General features: G+C 43.0%; 1 protein-coding gene across 1 annotated transcript in view; it reads right to left on the reverse strand.

Annotated features, from left to right (window-relative positions):
- Window positions 1-502: 502 nt before the first annotated feature.
- The window catches only part of LOC147707887 (uncharacterized), a 459,869-nt gene continuing 444,255 nt past the window's right edge, over window positions 503-16,116 (reverse strand). Inside the window, exons 2-3 of the mRNA XM_086925685.1 lie at window positions 14,830-14,968; window positions 503-568 (exon numbers count right to left, since the gene is read on the reverse strand). Coding sequence (XP_086781811.1) covers window positions 503-568; window positions 14,830-14,968 — 205 coding nt within the window. The remainder of the gene's footprint in view (window positions 569-14,829; window positions 14,969-16,116) is intronic.

Raw genomic sequence — 16,116 nt, forward strand, 5'->3', positions numbered from 1 at the left:
TCTGTAAATACATCGACCAAAATTACGTTATGTATATGTTTTTTTGTATTTTTGTCTGTTTATGTAAAGTTTATGTGTCTTGAAAATTTTATGAAATAAAGAAAAAAATAATGGATAAAAAAATAATTTTCTAAAAATGTCAAAAATAAATTATATTTCAAACTCATATTGTACTTATCATGTGCTCTATTTGAATGTCATTTGTTATATGAAAACGATATGTTAATCACTTTAGGGCAGTAGATATCCTATTGTTTGCTAATTATGTCCTTTACTTACCCGCTAGTATCCTGACACTCCAGAAAACCATGAGAAATGACTTATGCAATTGAAAGCTATGCCAATGTACTTGTTACAGTCATTAAATCTTCCTTCTGCTGCTGGTGTACTTCCAGCATGCAAAGAGGACCCTCTCTACCCACTTAGTGGAAGAAGCTATGGCTGAAGTGTGCTCCGCCAATTATTAAAACAAGACAAGAACCCGCTCAAACCCGCCGCCCCCTTACAAATGCATTGTAGACACTTGAGCATCTGAAGACTCCAGAGTGGCTACAAATCCCTCAGAAATCTGGGGAAAAGATGCAAAGCAATACTGAGAATTTAAGCTTGGGCCCTCGATTCTGCCAATCTACCCTTACTCCCAATACCTGGGATCTGGCAAGTGAGGAGAGAATAGGCGATAGCAACGCTCTCTACCCAGAACCCTATCCACAATAGCTTTTTCTTAGGTTTGCTTTACAGATTCACTGCCAAGTTACAAGGTTTGCATGCTTAAATCAGTGTGTATTAATCACAATTGATATAATCAATCAATCACATTTCAGATCAGCGAGTTCTCTGAATGCTGAAGTGGACATTAAGCTAGCCTAATAGGACCAGCTCTTAAATAGTTTACAAGACGCAGAGCGTGGTTTTACAACTTACTCAGGTTTGTAAACGTTTTATGATGTGTAATTCTCATGCCACTGCTGGACTACCCACTTGGCTGTAAAAGATTTTGAAAGACACCTGGAAACGCTACACCACCACCAAAGAAAGTGTATGTGGAGAAGCTACAAAAAACTAATACAATTCAGACAACATGTATGTGTGAAGTTCTTAAAGCCTGATTCACAAAGCATTTTAAACACTTTAAAAAAATGAAAAATTGAATATTATATTGTATTTACATATGAAAGATCATAGCTATAAAAAATGGTGTGGGGATAAGTTTGCAAATATACATTTGCACTGCTCATACACAGCATCAGGGTTGGTGCATTTTACATTTGTGAAGAGCATGTGCAAATGTCGAAATCACACCACTGTGATGGATATTCAAACATTTAGGGTTAGTGTTTTTTTTTTTTTAGAGTGGGGGGCTATCTGCAAGTCCTTCAACCTCAACAGCTTGTATGTTTTTGTGCATCCTTCATAACTCTAAAATTGTTGAGTTTTTTTAGGCTTTGCAACTTGACCTTTAACTTGTATATTTTTAGACGAATTTCTATTTTTTTAAATAAACATTTCTTCTCTTAAGAACCATCTCTGGATTATAGAATGTAGTGTGAGGATTTAATCATTTTTAATGGGAAGAACAGCTATGTTCTACTCATCTGCGATTGCCCCTGCCTTATGCGAGGGTTGGATAGTGTTTCTCCCCAAGGCTTCCTGTAATTTTGTTTTCCACAGGACACGTTCAAGAACTATTTGCATGATATAATGGCGCTTGAAATTTAATTTCTCTGGATGACATCTAATCAGACCCCAGGAGTCGAAGAACCAGTTATTGTATTGAGAATCGGGCGATGCATGATGAGAAAAGCAGCGTCTGGCGTAATTTAATTTGGCATACTTTTCTAAAGCAGATCACAAAACAGTCTGGCCTGTGCCCCAGCTCTATTTGTTCTGGCCGTCCCTTGTGGACCACTAACAAAGCTGGTGAAAGTCACAAAAAAGTACACCCAGACACTGCACCATGCCACACATATTATTATTCTAAATGTCCTTTAAGTGACTGATTGAGAAAATACGCGTCTACTTATTTACTTAAAATGTTGAAATAGGACTTTGTATGTGTCTATTTATCTATATCTACATATAGACAGAAATATACACAAATAGAGATAGAGCCATATTGAGACATTTAAAGCAAACGAGGGGGGTGTATCTATGTATATGTATATCTATACATATGATTTGTTCCTATGCTTCCCCCTGTCTGTTCCTCTGCGGCAGTGTGGGGTGAGCGTGGGCCGAGCTGCCCAACAAACCTCCAATAATGGGCGCTTCCTGAACGGCACAAGTGTGCACACCTCAAGAGTTGTAATACTAAAAGTATTTATTGCCAAATCACTAGTAATGGCAACGGAACCAACGTGCTTCGGCCACAATGGCCTTAATCAAAGGCACTGCACCCGAAACACGTTGGGACCCTTGCTGTTACTGGTGATTTGTCAAAAAACACTTATGGCAGTACTACTGTTAGGGTGTGCATGTTTGTTCATTCAGGAAGAGCGCATTGTCGGTCAGTGAAACATTGCCTACTGGCAGTCGCCAGTAGGTTGTTATAGTTAAGACCTAGTTTCCATAGGAAAAGTGTTTTTGTGTTTTGCTAATAACTTTGGGGCTGTCGATGAATGTTCAAATTTTTTTTAAAGCTAATAGCCAGTCACTTCAGCTGCTGTCTTGAACGTTTCAATTTGTCAAGAAGAGGCCGAGAAAAGGGGGGTCCCAAAACGTATTTTTCTCATGTTAATTTCCGTAGGATTTTTGAGCATGGCATGAGCCCGCACCACTGAAAGGAATGACACCAAATTTGGCAGAAAGCTAGATCTTTATCCACAGTAGTGCCTTTTGGTAATTTGGTATAAAACTCTTCAATAGTTGTAGAGATATTAACCAACATCCAAATTTGGATATCTAGGGGCACAGATCCTCTGTGGATCCAACAGTCCCTGTGCGTAAAAACATTTCTTTTCAATTTTGCCATGAAATCACAGTTGGATACGTGAATTCATGGCAAAATTGAAAGAAAACAAGTGCAGTTTCCCGGAGAGTGCAGGGGACAAATAACTCAATATGGGATTTTTCTGGTGTGTAACACCGTTTCTTCAAATGGCAAGCATCATATGAAAGAATTGGCAATATCTAAATAAGAGTGAATGACAAACCACATAACTATCAGGTTAAGAAAAATGCAGCAGTTATTAGAATGTCTTGCACCCTATGATTGGAAAACGCTTGGGCAGGAGAGCAGCTTGTAGGCCCTGTCCACATGACCAACGCACACGTAAAGCCCGAGCACTGGGACCTTCATTCTGCCACTGTCATCTGTGTCTTAATCGATACCTCAGTGGCATCACCTGCCTGATCAACATATGATTTCGAGGTCTGAGTAAGCTTGTGGCCTGTGATTCAAAGCACGGTGTGTACGCAGCAGGGGCTTTTTTCAAAGTTTCCCCACTCCATCTGTCTTCATCAATGTTTGCCAATGCATTAATAGCCCAACTTCACATGCCCCCTTCCATCAGTGAGCAAAATATGAGATTTACAATATATAATCTGAATAAGGCACACCAAGACAGCCTCGTAATTAAGTAATTGTAGTTTTTTTTTATATATCATGAACTCGACCCGAAGGTATTAGAGTGCTTTACACGAGAACCAGCTGCATTACAGATGCACACATTCCTTTTTTATGCATGAAGAGATTACGTAATTTGCCTCCCACCAAGATTAGAACCCGGTTCCCAGTTACAAAGTCAGCCGCTCTAGGCATTATGCCATATACTCTCCCTAATTAACCAGTTAAACATGGTTTCCAGGGGAGGAGCACCTATGTGTCGTAAAATGAACACATGCATCCTTTGGGCAGATCCTGCTCCACTTGGGCCTTAAGCTTGTCTACAGGCGTGCTATACGAGTCAGCAGACAATGGCATAAACACCCATCCACTTCACTGCTGCACTCCTAAAGATAGGGTTTGCAAGGGTGACAAAGGAGATTGGGTCAAAGGCACAAACATGTGTGCACCGAGAAGACAGGTCTTCATTGGAAGGGACTCAAAAAATCTAGAAGCCTTCCCTATAAACAAATTGGGGAAGACTGAGAATGTGCAAACAAAATATAAAAGACTGCAAGTGTAGGCTTTTGATGGCAATGTATCCGACTGAATTAAAAACAGTGTCAACTTCCAAGCAGACTTGAGTTCAAGAAGGGAAAAAAATAAAGGGATGGAAAAACAAACCAGGTGATATAGGACTTGATAAAAACTATTCAGGATAATCTGGTATATAGATGGAACGTCCTCACTGCACCAGCCGCAACAATCCAGAAATATGTCTCACATGTCACCGGTACAGGGCTAGGAATGATGCGAACATTTGATGGCACACATGGCTGAAATTGAGGGGACTCTATATCTGCGTCTCCGTATTTATATCAGCTTCTCCTGTACAGGGTCTCCCTTGGTCCCCTTCCACACAAGTCTAAAATGGCCGCAACCCAGACTGTGGGTGGGCTTACGTTCACCAAGAAACCTTGCCTCCTCTCCTACCTTGGCACACTGCTCCATGTACCGTGGATCTCACAGGGGACTCTAAAGTGTCAGCTATGCCTGGAATATCCTCTTAGGGGGAGGCAAATAAATCCCCTCTCTTTCCCCTCAACGCCTTCTGTGCCCCAACCCCTTTCCCTGTTTATTTTCTTGTGGACCCCGTGGGGAGATAGGACAGCTTCTGGAAGTGGCAGATCCTTTGCAGATTGCCAGGGTTGTGACCCAGAGGCCCCCGTTCTTCTCCTTCCCGAGAACTGATGAGTCAGTCAGGTTAGTGAAGGAGAAGCATACAAAAGGTGGCATAGACTGCCCATTCTCCGTCGTTTAGGTCATAATTGAAACAGGGAAGGGTACATGCAAATGATAAGCAACAATTAATTCTTCCAGTTTGGTGAACTGATGATGAATAGGTGGTTCTGGTTTACGATAAGAAATAGCCATGGAAATACAGCTTCCATGGCTGTAAACGCCTCAAGTGCCATTTTGAAAAACACGTCCATAGCTGATACAGTGCGCGCTAGAAATTCGTTTTATTGATTTAATTGTCTACTTACCTGCATTCATCCGTATTCCAGGGTTTACTACCCCCCGCCCGGACACACACACACACATGCACACACATGCACAGTCAAGCAGCCACTCACGTAATCTATATAAAAAATTGAATCACTCATTAGTAGCAAAGAAAGCATACTAATTTAACTTTTGTGGTACCTAAATATATATGTTAACACTGGTGTCATCAGTGATGTCATTTGAGATGTAATCTGTGATGTCACTGACCATGAAATGAGTGATTTAAAATGTGAGGTCATAAGCAGTGCATTGCAGGGGTGTAAGTTCTAGTTAGCTCAGGTAACCGTAACTGCTGAATTTCACTGGTTTGTACGAGTGAAATCTGAGCCTAACTTGAACATCTGTGTAACCTTTTTTTCCTTCAGTGAATATATATATATATATATATATATATATATATATATATATATATATATATATATATATATATATATATATATATATATATATATATTCACTTCCTAGATAGGTATGGCTGTGATGGTCCGAAAATTGGCTTGAGAAGAGTGCCTGCATTGTTATTTGCAGATGCCACCCTCTTAATTTCTAAATCACCACAAGGCCTTCAACAACTCCTAAATGACTTTATAAAGGTCTGCAATGATAGGGGTCTGATTCTTAATGAGACAAAGACCAAGTACATGATTTTTAACAAAGGAAGAAAAACTGTATTTACAAGTTCTCTGTGGGCTGGTAGCACGAAATTGGAGCAAGTTGAAGTTTTCGACTACTTGGGCATTCGCCTGTTCCCATCTATCAACAGGGGCCCACAAATGGAAAAAGCAAAGCTACAACTAATTCACCAATGTGCCCATATCAGTAAAATACACAGGAACACGGTTTCTCGACAAATTGCCCCTGCACTTGAAATTTATAATACCAAGGTTTTGGGAGGGGTACTCTATGGTGCTGTATTATGGGGCACGGGCCATCAATCTCCCCTAAATATTGTAGAAAACCGCTTCCTAAGTTCACTGGTTGATCTTCCTGCTAGCTGCCCCTTAAACCCCTCCATTTAGATCTTGCCCACAGGGAGCTAAAGTACAAGCTGAACTGTAAATTGTTAATGGTCTGGGTCAGGTTATGGACAGTGGAAGAGCTGGAGACCTATCGAGAGGTATTGAAGGATCTCCTGAAATTTTCACAGGCAACATCGATCAGGTGGTTTATCTGTCTACACAAACTATTGGGGAGATTGGGGATGGACTCCTTCTGGTCCAACCCCGGAAAACATGTTGCAAATATCGAGGATGAAGCTGAAAGAACTATATTGGGAAAAAATGCTAGCTATGGATTTGGCAGAATCCTCGATAGGTTTGACAAAAGACTTTTAAATCTGTTCTACTGTTTGAGACAACTATTGATGAAATGACCTCACCATTGGCACGTAAACTGTTCCTCCAGATCCGCTACAAGACCTTGCGCACAAGATTATTTAGTTCTAAGTGGTGTTGTAGTGCTTCACAGCATGACCTGTGCCCTGCATGTAAGGCCTGTCCAGAATTGATTGTCCATTTACTTTTCTTCTGTCCACATTATTTATCACTGAGGAAAAAATGGATACTCCCTTTGTGTAGACTTGTTGGTCCGGGCCACTATCTCGATGTATTGAGAATATTGTGCACTGATACCCGAAGACCAATAGTTTTTTGTCTTTCTAGATTTTGATTTGCACTGAGGATCAGGCGTGGGAAGATACCTATATGAAGCACTTTTCTTGTTAATAATTACTGTACTTTACCCTTTTGCACATTTCCCAAATGAAATTGCTTTTAAATATTTATAGGGAAGAAACCAATATGTTGCATTTTTCCTTTGCTAATAATTGTTGTACCTCTTATTTTCCATATCTTTCTAAATGAACTGATATTGATATATATATATATACACACACACACACTGAAGAAGGCAGACCGCCGAAACGCGTCTGTGGTGTAGCTCTTGAAATAAACAAACTCTGTGACGAGGAACCTCCCGAGTGCTGTTTTCATTCCTGGGGACCAGCTAGGAATTGATGAGCGATATATATATATATATATATATATATATATATATATATATATATATATATATATATATATATATATATATACCAATAGTGTCCTAAATCAACCAAAAAAGCTGTCTATCAATAAATAAGAGTACGGTAATTTAGTCCATAAAATAAATGGAAGGGTGTGGTAGAGAGCATTTGTCTTGAAAGAGCAAATTCTACTTTAGATCACCCTATATAATGTTGTCTCCCATTGAATTGTCTGCATGAAGTTTGAAAGTATTCTGGCCTGAAGGCAGAAAGCATCTGTAAATAAACAAATCAATCTCCTGTAGAAGTCTCAACTTAGCCATATTTTCAGAGTTGGTATCACCAACTGTGCTCTGTATACAAGCACACACACAAATATGTGACATAGTTTTATCATTTAAAAACTTAGCTAAAGTAGATGTTGGTCTATCTAATTGCAGTGATAGTGTATTTGACGTAAGCCTTAAACAAGCACTGGCGTTGCCAATAGGTCTCGCAGTAGGAAAGTTGGAGCTATTGGTTTTGTAAATGACAAAGCCCTTTATGTATTTAAAATGATAACCAAAATGAAAGGCATTGTTATTTTGCAATTGTAATGGCTCCAACTTTCGTACTGCGAGACCTATTGGCAACGTGAGTTGTTTTTCGTGTGTGAGTGGCGTTGTGTGTGTGAGTGGCGTTGTGTGTGTGAGTGGCGTTGTGTGTGTGAGTGGCGTTGTGTGTGTGGCGTTGTGTGTGTGAGTGGCGTTGCGTGTGTGAGTGGGGTTGCCTGTGTGAGTGGCGTTGCCTGTGTGAGTGGCGTTGCGTGGTTGAGTGGCGTTGCGTGGTTGAGTGGCGTTGCGTGGTTGAGTGGCGTTGCGTGGTTGAGTGGCGTTGCCTGTGTGAGTGGCGTTGCATGTGTGAGTGGCGTTGCGTGGCTGAGTGGCATTGCGTGGCTGAGTGGCGTTGCGTGGCTGAGTGGCGTTGCGTGGCTGAGTGGCGTTGCGTGGCTGAGTGGCGTTGCGTGGTTGAGTGGCGTTGCGTGGTTGAGTGGCGTTGCGTGGTTGAGTGGCGTTGCGTGGTTGAGTGGCGTTGTGTGGTTGAGTGGCGTTGCGTGGTTGAGTGGCGTTGCCTGTGTGAGTGGCGTTGCGTGTGTGAGTGGCGTTGTGTGTGTGAGTGGCGTTGTGTGTGTGGCGTTGTGTGTGTGAGTGGCGTTGCGTGTGTGAGTGGGGTTGCCTGTGTGAGTGGCGTTGCCTGTGTGAGTGGCGTTGCGTGGTTGAGTGGCGTTGCGTGGTTGAGTGGCGTTGTGTGGTTGAGTGGCGTTGCGTGGTTGAGTGGCGTTGCGTGGTTGAGTGGCGTTGCCTGTGTGAGTGGCGTTGCATGTGTGAGTGGCGTTGCGTGGCTGAGTGGCATTGCGTGGCTGAGTGGCGTTGCGTGGCTGAGTGGCGTTGCGTGGCTGAGTGGCGTTGCGTGGCTGAGTGGCGTTGCGTGGTTGAGTGGCGTTGCGTGGTTGAGTGGCGTTGCGTGGTTGAGTGGCATTGTGTGGTTGAGTGGCGTTGCGTGGTTGAGTGGCGTTGCCTGTGTGAGTGGCGTTGCGTGTGTGAGTGGCGTTGCGTGTGTGAGTGGTATTGCGTGTGTGAGTGGCGTTGCGTGTGTGAGTGGCGTTGCGTGTGTGAGTGGCGTTGCGTGTGTGAGTGGCGTTGCGTGTGTGAGTGGCGTTGCGTGGCTGAGTGGCGTTGCGTGGCTGAGTGGCGTTGCATGGCTGAGTGGTGTTGCGTGGCTGAGTGGCGTTGCGTGGTTGAGTGGCGTTGCGTGGTTGAGTGGCGTTGCCTGTGTGAGTGGCGTTGCGTGGTTGAGTGGTGTTGCGTGGTTGAGTGGCGTTGCATGGTTGAGTGGCGTTGCGTGGTTGAGTGGCGTTGCGTGGTTGAGTGGAGTTGCGTGTGGGAGTGGCGTTGCTTGTGTGAGTGGCATTGCGTGTGTGAGTGGCGTTGCGTGTGTGAGTGGTGTTGCGTGGCTGAGTGGCGTTGCGTGGCTGAGTGGCGTTGCGTGGCTGAGTGGCGTTGCGTGGCTGAGTGGCGTTGCGTGGTTGAGTGGCGTTGAGTGGCGTTGCGTGGTTGAGTGGCGTTGCGTGGTTGAGTGGCGTTGCGTGGTTGAGTGGCGTTGCATGGTTGAGTGGCGTTGAGTGGTTGAGTGGCGTTGTGTGGTTGAGTGGCGTTGCGTGGTTGAGTGGCGTTGCGTGGTTGAGTGGCGTTGCGTGGTTGAGTGGCGTTGCGTGTGTGTGTGGCGTTGCGTGTGTGTGTGGCGTTGCATGTGTGTGTGGCGTTGCATGTGTGTGTGGCGTTGCATGTGTGTGTGGCGTTGCATGTGTGTGTGGCGTTGCATGTGTGAGTGGGGTTGCATGTGTGATTGGCATATGTGAGTGTTTTGCATGTGTTAATTTATATTTTTAATGTAATGTGTGTGTGTATTCGTGTATTGGGATTATAAGTGTTTAGTGAATGTTTTTAAAGTGTGTTTTATTTTTATGATGTAAAAATGTCGTACGCTATGTATTCCCTTTACGTTTGTTACGTAAGGGAGATTAGCGTTCTAGTCTTTTTTTTATTTTGATGTAATGTTTAGTGTGACGTAATTTCTAGCCAATCGCAGCGCTACGTTTTGTGACGTAGCGTTGCGTTTGACTTGCGTCAACGGGGGAATTCCCAGATCTTCGAGAACAGTCACGTGTGAAAGGCGCGTTGTGCTTCTTGTGTTGTTGCTGCGTCGTTTGACAGGTAAGTTTGAATTTTAATATTATTAATGTTTTGTATTGTTTATGACGTTTGCGTATTCAGACTGTATTTTGGTTTTGCGTATGTACTTAGTGTATAGTTATGTAACGTTTAAAAATGTTGATGTGCTATGTATAAACGTTGATTTTAATGAATATATTGCAAATGTCTTAATTTTATGGGACCTAGTTCCGACATATTCCAACTGAATTTGACTTTTTGTATGCTGTTTGTGTACAGCTATTGAACGTTTGCAAATTTTGATCTGCTATGTATTAATGTTGTTTGTAATGAATATATGGCAATGTTTGAATTTTTTGTGATGTACGTACGACATATTCCGACTGAATTTGACTTTTCTTTTGCACATCGTGTCTAGCTATTGAACGTTTCAAAAATTTTATGTGCTATGTATAAATGTTGTTTTTAGTAAATATCTTGCGATGTAGTTATTTTATGTACTGTACTTCAGACATTTTTTGGGAAATATTTTTTTGTTGACAATGTGCGATTGTGATTGTACTGTTGTATTGTAATCACAGTGTCTTTCTTTTGCAGTATTATTCTTTTGTGTTGTGAATGCTTTTGATTAATATTTAAGGCTGAGATGAATTTAGACACTATTGGTATGCAACAACCTTCAACGTTTAAACTAGTGTTACTTGGTGTTTGCAGTCAATATGTTTTTGTACTTGCAGTTTATTTTGATTCAGCCTGTGATCGTTTGTGAAGTGTTTTGGCTCGGTTTTTTTTCAAATAGTCTATGTTTTTTCTAATATGGCCGAAAATGTTTTCATGTGCATTAGTTTGATTTACAAAGGTGTTTTTAAGACTTATGCATTGCCAGATGAATCTTGAAAGTAATCGTCGGAAGAAACGCCGGAACGATATTTACGTGATCAGCTCGTGGATGATATGTTCACATGTGCTGTCAATGACGTCAATCATTACTTTCCATTTTATTTTATCACGTCGCAGCCCCACTTTTGAATTTCCCTATTAATAAAGCATATTCTTGTTTTAACCCTCCCTTGCTTCGTTAGTTTTGCTGTTATATATAGCGCTGTTCGTAAAAGGTGTGTCTGTTGATCACTCAGTGGTACTCCGTGTATCCACCTCAGAAGGATGAAGGTCGGATTCAGTCCTGGCGGGGTTGACATTTATGGCCTGAAGGTTGTACATCGATGTCAGAGCTCAGTACTTATCTAAAGAATTGTAACTAGTGTGTCAGTTACGGACTTACGGTTTCTTTTCATCTGCAAAATAGTTAATAACTTAATGGCCATATAATTCCAATTCTCATTTTTAAGAATACATTTTCAATGGCCATGTTTATTGTAAATTCATTGTTCCTTGATGGCAAAACGAGACTAACTTTCTGGCCTGGTTTGAGCATGGTTTTATTGGCAGTATGCCTATTGGGTGGTTTTGTGCCAAGTATCTTTGTTTGTGTTAATGAAGATTTAATAGTTGGAGTCACTTGAGGTTTGCATGTGAGTGAACCCAAGGAGTCCAATTGTAGTATATATTTTTTTGCGAATAAAGTCCAATTTGTTTTCTATATTGGAAAGCTGCATGCAGATATTCGGCTTGTGTGTGAGTGGCGTTGCGTGTGTGAGTGGCGTTGCGTGTGTGAGTGGCGTTGCTTTGAGTGAGTGGCGTTGCGTGGGTGAGTGGCGTTGCATGTGTGAGTGTTGTTGCGTGGGTGAGTGGCGTTGCGTGGGTGAGTGGCGTTGCGTGGGTGATAGTGGGCTTGCGTGGGTGTGAGTGGCGTTGCGTGTTAGTGGATTCTCTGATATTGTTGGTGTGACCGTAGAGGAAATGGCATGACATCCAGTGCTTGATTTTGCCAATGGATGAATCATACAATCAACAGCAGCAAAGACGATGGATCCATTGCACAAAGAAGTTGCTCTGACTTACTCTTGCCGTACTTCTGGCTTGGAAGTCAGGTGTAAGCTAGGAGTACTCCAAGAGTGAGTCTCACATACAGCAACAATGTTTGGAATTGGGTTGAATGTATCTGAATTTTGTAAATGTGACTGCGAAAGCCAAAATACATTGCGTCACATACTGAATGATTTTGCAAGTACTGAAAGGACACGGATTTACCCAACCCATAAATGTACAGGGTAATGGTCAATGGAAGCAGGCACTTGGGTGGTGAAGAAGGGGCTCAACTGTCAAATAATGAAAGGGGCATGGTACTCCAGTAGCAAAACTGCATTGCACAGTGCTCTGGGTGACGCACAGTAACTATTCCTGCTAGGCAAAATAAAATAAAACTGTCAGGAAACGTGAAGGTGCTGTGGTGGGTAAGGTGGAGCGGGCCCAGCACTAGTTGTAACGGAGAGGGGGTATAGTACTGCAGTAGCAAACATTGAAGAGAATCCAGTACTCTGCTAGGAATGTGAAACAGGCACTGAAGAGGGTAATGTGTGAGCCCATCCCTTTGCTAGCAAAGATGAGGAGGTACAGTAGTCTGGGAGAGAAGGTGAAGCTATTGGAGCAAAAGTGAAAATGGCAGACAACGTTGGTGGCAAAGATGGTACAATCATGATTATCCACATCACTGTATAAGCACAGGTGGTGAGGCAAGGTCCACTGGGAGTAAAGGTGAATAAGGGACAATACTGTGTAAACAAGGTGATGGGCAGAAGATTCTAGAAGCAAAGACAGGGGTGTCACTGCCAGCGGTGAAGGTGACTGTTTTTGGAAGAAGTGATGAACAGGTCACAGCGCTATGGTATCTAGTTAAACGGGGTACAGTACTAGAGTAAAGAAGGGGGGTGATGCACAGTGCTTGCCTTCATTCATAAGACATTACACAGTACCTGATGGAACATGCAAAAGCAGTTCAGCTTGACTGAGATGTGATTATATTAGCTCCTTTCCTTAAGTGCTTCAAAATTGGAAATCTTTGTTAATGGCTATAAATGCTGTTTTACTATTAGGATTCCTAATTTTCGTGACCGTTCTAGAAGCAAGTAACTATAGTTTAGAATGGGGCCTTTCATGCACCTAACTCTAAACAGTTGGGGCTCCCTGTGACTCTCTTGTCAAACATTGGGATGGGATGAGATGATATATCCTGATTCTTCAGCACTCTGGTAAGCTGAACACTAAATACTCGACATGTACACGTTGCAATATTCTGTTCTGAAGACTGCAGGGACTCCGTGCACTTTGACTAGGCCCCCCTCCCCCCGCTGATACCCAGCAGGGCAGGGGTGTAACTTGATCTGCGGAGGGGAAACGAAGACCAACCTTGCAACTTCATTTCCTTTGTGAGTTTCACCAGCTTGTCCCCTGCTGACGCCTGCTGCCTCTCCAGTCGGTGGATCGGTTTCTTGGGTCCGGTTTACAGCCCCCACATTCCTCTTTTGGCGACCCTCTCTTTGTCTCCTCCTGAACAGCTTGCCTTTAATTTCTCATCTAAACCTTTCCTCAACAAGTACAATTTAGCTAAAATGCCTGTGCTTTATGTATCCCCAATGACGCCTACGGCAAAACGATAAACCAAAGAACATTTGCATTGGCTTTTTGCAAGTATTACGTTTTGTTGTTGTCTTGCATGGTGACCTGAAACAAAGTCGCTCCTCTCCCAGCCCAATCTCCTTTCCAGAAGGAAAAAACGTTGTCTGCATCTTTGTGATACTGCAGCAGCAACTGTATCAATGTGTGTAAAAACGCTAAACGTATCAGTAAAAGGGACAGGAACACAGCTTTGGCGCAAAATGTAATATACATTTGTAGTCACTTTAAAAACAAGCACCTCCTGATGATTCACCACAGAAGGAAACAAACTAACAAGAACATCGCTGAAGGAAGCTTTTAGGGGCGGGGAAGCCTGTTAATGATGGGAAAGAGAAGGTCTGATGCTCCGATGCGAGTCACAGCAAATGGTGGTGTGTGACATGGCTGGTAAGCAATTAGGGGGGAGAAGTGAGGCCAGCGCTGTGTGCAGCAGGGGGCGGAGCGGATCGCTTTGAATCAGCTCACGGCCTGGCGACCGTGAAAAAAAAGCATTTAGGGGGGAGGAGAAGGGAGCTGGGGGAAGCTGTGGGAGGGAGGCTTACTGGGAGGTGCTGGTGTGGGAGGAGTGCTGCTACGGCAAGGCTGTGTGAGAGGGGAGGTGCTGGTGTGGAAGGGGAGAGTTGCTGGTGTGGGAGGAGTGCTGCTACGGCAAGGCTGTGTTTGTTTGGAGAGAGAGGGGAGGTGCTGGTGTGGGAGGGGGGAGTTGCTGGTGTGGGAGGAGTGCTGCTACGGCAAGGCTGTGTTTGTTTGGAGAGAGAGGGGAGGTGCTGGTGTGGGAGGGGGGAGTTGCTGGTGTGGGAGGAGTGCTGCTACGGCAAGGCTGTGTTTGTTTGGAGAGAGAGGGGAGGTGCTGGTGTGGCAGGGGGCAGTTGCTGGTGTGGGAGGAGTGCTGCTACGGCAAGGCTGTGTTTGTTTGGAGAGAGAGGGGAGGTGCTGGTGTGGGATGGGGGAGTTGCTGGTGTGGGAGGAGTGCTGCTACGGCAAGGCTGTGTTTGTTTGGAGAGAGAGGGGAGGTGCTGGTGTGGGAGGGGGGAGTTGCTGGTGTGGGAGGAGTGCTGCTAGGGGAGGAGAAGCCCTGGCCGTGAATGCTCGTGCATGTTTGCTCACGTGATTCACGTGAACTGAAAGAAAACCGCGGCTGAAAGCCCTTAGTTTGAAGAGAAAATAGCCGACTTGAATTTTCCCCATTTCCCATTCCTGCTGAATGGTAAAGGCGAGACCTAAAAACTGGAAATCCTGCAGTTAAGGTAGCAACCCAACATGTGAACAAACAGTGCCTTCTGCTGTCTCCATTTCTTGCTATTGTTTTGGAGTCAGATAATATTTAAAGAAACTTTTTTTAAAGACAGTACCATTGTATGAAATATGCAGTGACACTGCAAAATAAAGTGATTTGTATCTTCTACCTTTTCAACCTGTGCTTGCGAGTTACTTGAAATACTGTCGGCCTCCAAGTTAAAAAGAAATATCTGAGATTCGTCCTCCAGGTCAGGGAACAAAGCCATGTCCTTTAATGAGTGGTCTTCATCTGATATTTCAAAAGATCTGCAAGAACAAAGAAGAAGGAATGTTTTGTCACTGTGTGTCACAAACCAAAGTCCAGCATTTATGTTTTCATATTCATGATCCTAACTGCCCCCCTTTGCACACTTTATGATTAGAATCCCGTAGCTGCTGGTATTTAATTGATTTTTAATTGTTGATGGACCCTGTGAGTGAAAGAGTAGACAAACTATGGAATAACCATTTAGGGAATGGTGAAGGAAAGCTGAAGTACTTTAATGGGGCCACATTGGTGCCAACACATGAGAACAAACTGCTCAATTTACAAGTTCGACTTTTCAAAACCAATGTCCTTTCCTGTGTCATTGGGAATGTCATCAAAAATAGTGAATATGCCGGCATTTTGGTTACACAATTCGGTGTGTTTGTGATACATTCTGAACCATCATGACACCACCAATCAATTGTACAGAATTTGGAGAGGACGCTGTTCTTTCAGATTATTATTGTCACATGCTGTTGAGCTGTTTGAAGAAAATACATTTGTGTGGCAGGCTGTTTTGGCAGTGAAGATGATTTTGCTACAAGTTTGGAAAAGTAATAAGTAACTGAATATTCACACCTGGTTGCCTGAAATGTTTTCAGTCTCAGCACTGGAAACAAAAATATAAGAAGGGGATTTTTTTATGCATGTTTTGGCAGTACATGGTATGGCTCTTTCAAAGTATGTGCTGATGAAATGTTAAAAAGCACCATGAGGCCTAAGAAAGATCCATTGACACATTATAAAAAATACTTTGGCAGTTTATCGATTATTATAGTATACATTTTTTTCAATTAAGCATACTAGTTTTATGTATTCAGTACTTGCGTATTTTGTGATCCTGCATTTTGTTGTTTGTGAAATCTGATGGCTTGTGGGATGCTAATAAAATTTTGATATGCAAAAAGAAAGATTACTGTGTGTTCTTTAAATCAGTGAACTGTCTAAAGTTCTTAGGGCCTGATGAACAAAACTGTTGAGGTCTCAAAACACAGACTTTGCAACAGCAAAACAGGGCGTCACAATACAAAATAAGAATTTTGCGATACAAAAAAGAAACATGGGCTTCTCCTGACTCACAGCAAAGACCAGGCCCACCCTGCCTCTCTATCTCAGGCAACCAGCATCACTGCCTCAATTCAGGAAG

This window comes from Lissotriton vulgaris, chromosome 6 (assembly GCF_964263255.1).
Source record: "Lissotriton vulgaris chromosome 6, aLisVul1.2, whole genome shotgun sequence".
NCBI lineage: Eukaryota > Metazoa > Chordata > Amphibia > Caudata > Salamandridae > Lissotriton > Lissotriton vulgaris.